Source organism: Lemur catta, chromosome 13, assembly GCF_020740605.2.
Source record: "Lemur catta isolate mLemCat1 chromosome 13, mLemCat1.pri, whole genome shotgun sequence".
NCBI lineage: Eukaryota > Metazoa > Chordata > Mammalia > Primates > Lemuridae > Lemur > Lemur catta.
Window position 1 is genome coordinate 1,505,286 of NC_059140.1, and position 1,401 is coordinate 1,506,686.

At 41.0% G+C, this 1,401-nt stretch overlaps 1 protein-coding gene across 1 annotated transcript; it reads right to left on the reverse strand.

Annotated features, from left to right (window-relative positions):
• Positions 1–203: 203 nt before the first annotated feature.
• Positions 204–1,142, reverse strand: LOC123649144 (olfactory receptor 2L13-like). The gene has a single exon (XM_045567066.1). The coding sequence runs from the start codon at positions 1,140–1,142 to the stop codon at positions 204–206; it is 939 nt and encodes a 312-aa protein (XP_045423022.1).
• Between the last annotated feature and the right edge of the window lie 259 nt (positions 1,143–1,401).

The following is a 1,401-nucleotide window of genomic DNA, read 5'->3' on the forward strand; positions in this document are numbered from 1 at the left end:
ATTAATATCAATGTTGTTAATGTTACTATTGATAATGCTGTTTTGGATTAAATAAAAATATAATTTAAGTAAATTTTACTTTTAAATGTATCTACTGCAAAATTTTAAATTATTAATATATTTCTATTGGAAAATACTGTTCTAGGATGTTCTAATCAAGATGTAAAAGGGAAGTATAGAAAGGAAAGTAGAGAGAATCATGATCATTCTTTCAGAGAGGAGAATATCCCAAACACTCTTGTCATGGACTCCAGGACTTCCTTATTCCTCAGGCTGTAGATAATGGGATTGAGCATCGGGGTGAGGATGGTGTAGAAGACTGCCAGGATCTTATCATTAGCTGGTGAGCGGAGATTCTTTGGCCGAAGATAGGTGTAGACAAAAGGTGCATAGTAAAAGATCACTACAGTCAAATGTGTTGAACAGGTGGTGAAGGCCTTTTTTCTTCCCTCTTTTGAGCGCATGTGGTAGACAGCAAATAGGACCTGGCCATAGGAAGTGGTGATACCAAGGAAAGGAAGAAGGAGAAAGAGGATTGTGCTCAGAAAAACCATGTACTCATGGACCCAGGTGTCCATACAAACAAGAGACAACATGGCTGGGACATCACAGAAGAAATGATCGATGGCCCTAGATCTGCAATAAGGAATATAGAGGATGTAGACTGTGTGTGCCAAGGAGTTGATGGACGCTACTGTCCAAGATCCTATGATCATCTTCACACACATCCTGTTACTCATGCGGATGGGATAATGGAGGGGGTGGCAGATGGCCACGTAACGGTCATAGGCCATGAAGGCCAGCAGTAAGGCTTCAGAACCACCCATGGTCAGGAAGAAGAAGCTTTGCACACCACATCCCAGGAAGGAGATGCTTTTCTGGCCAGAGAGGAAGTTGAAAGCCATCTTGGGGACGGTGGTGGAGATGTACATCAGGTCCATGAGGGAGAGCTGGCTGAGCAGAAAGTACATTGGTGTGTGGAGACGGAGATCCACACGTATGAGGTGAATCATGGCCATGTTACCCACTGAGGCGAGGAAGAATATGAGGATGATAAGGAACAAGAGAAGAAGGCCAACTTGGTTTTGGGGAAACAACCCCAACAAAATGAAATCATTTGATGTGTGATTCCATTTCTCCATGAAAACTTACTGCTTGAACTCCCTTGAAAGAAAAATAAACACCCACACAAAATGAAATGAAGTAGAACAAAAGAATAAAAAGGAACTGGTTTATTATAGAATGAACTGTTTTTCTCCAACACTGCAGCTTTTGTTGAGCCTATTTCAATATTTAAATTGAATGTTCTTTTTCTGATTGTGTCAGGCAACCACGTCAGAAAGTCATAGGTATAAGTTTGGCCTCTTAATATAAAGTCTAGCACCATAGGCAGCAAAGATA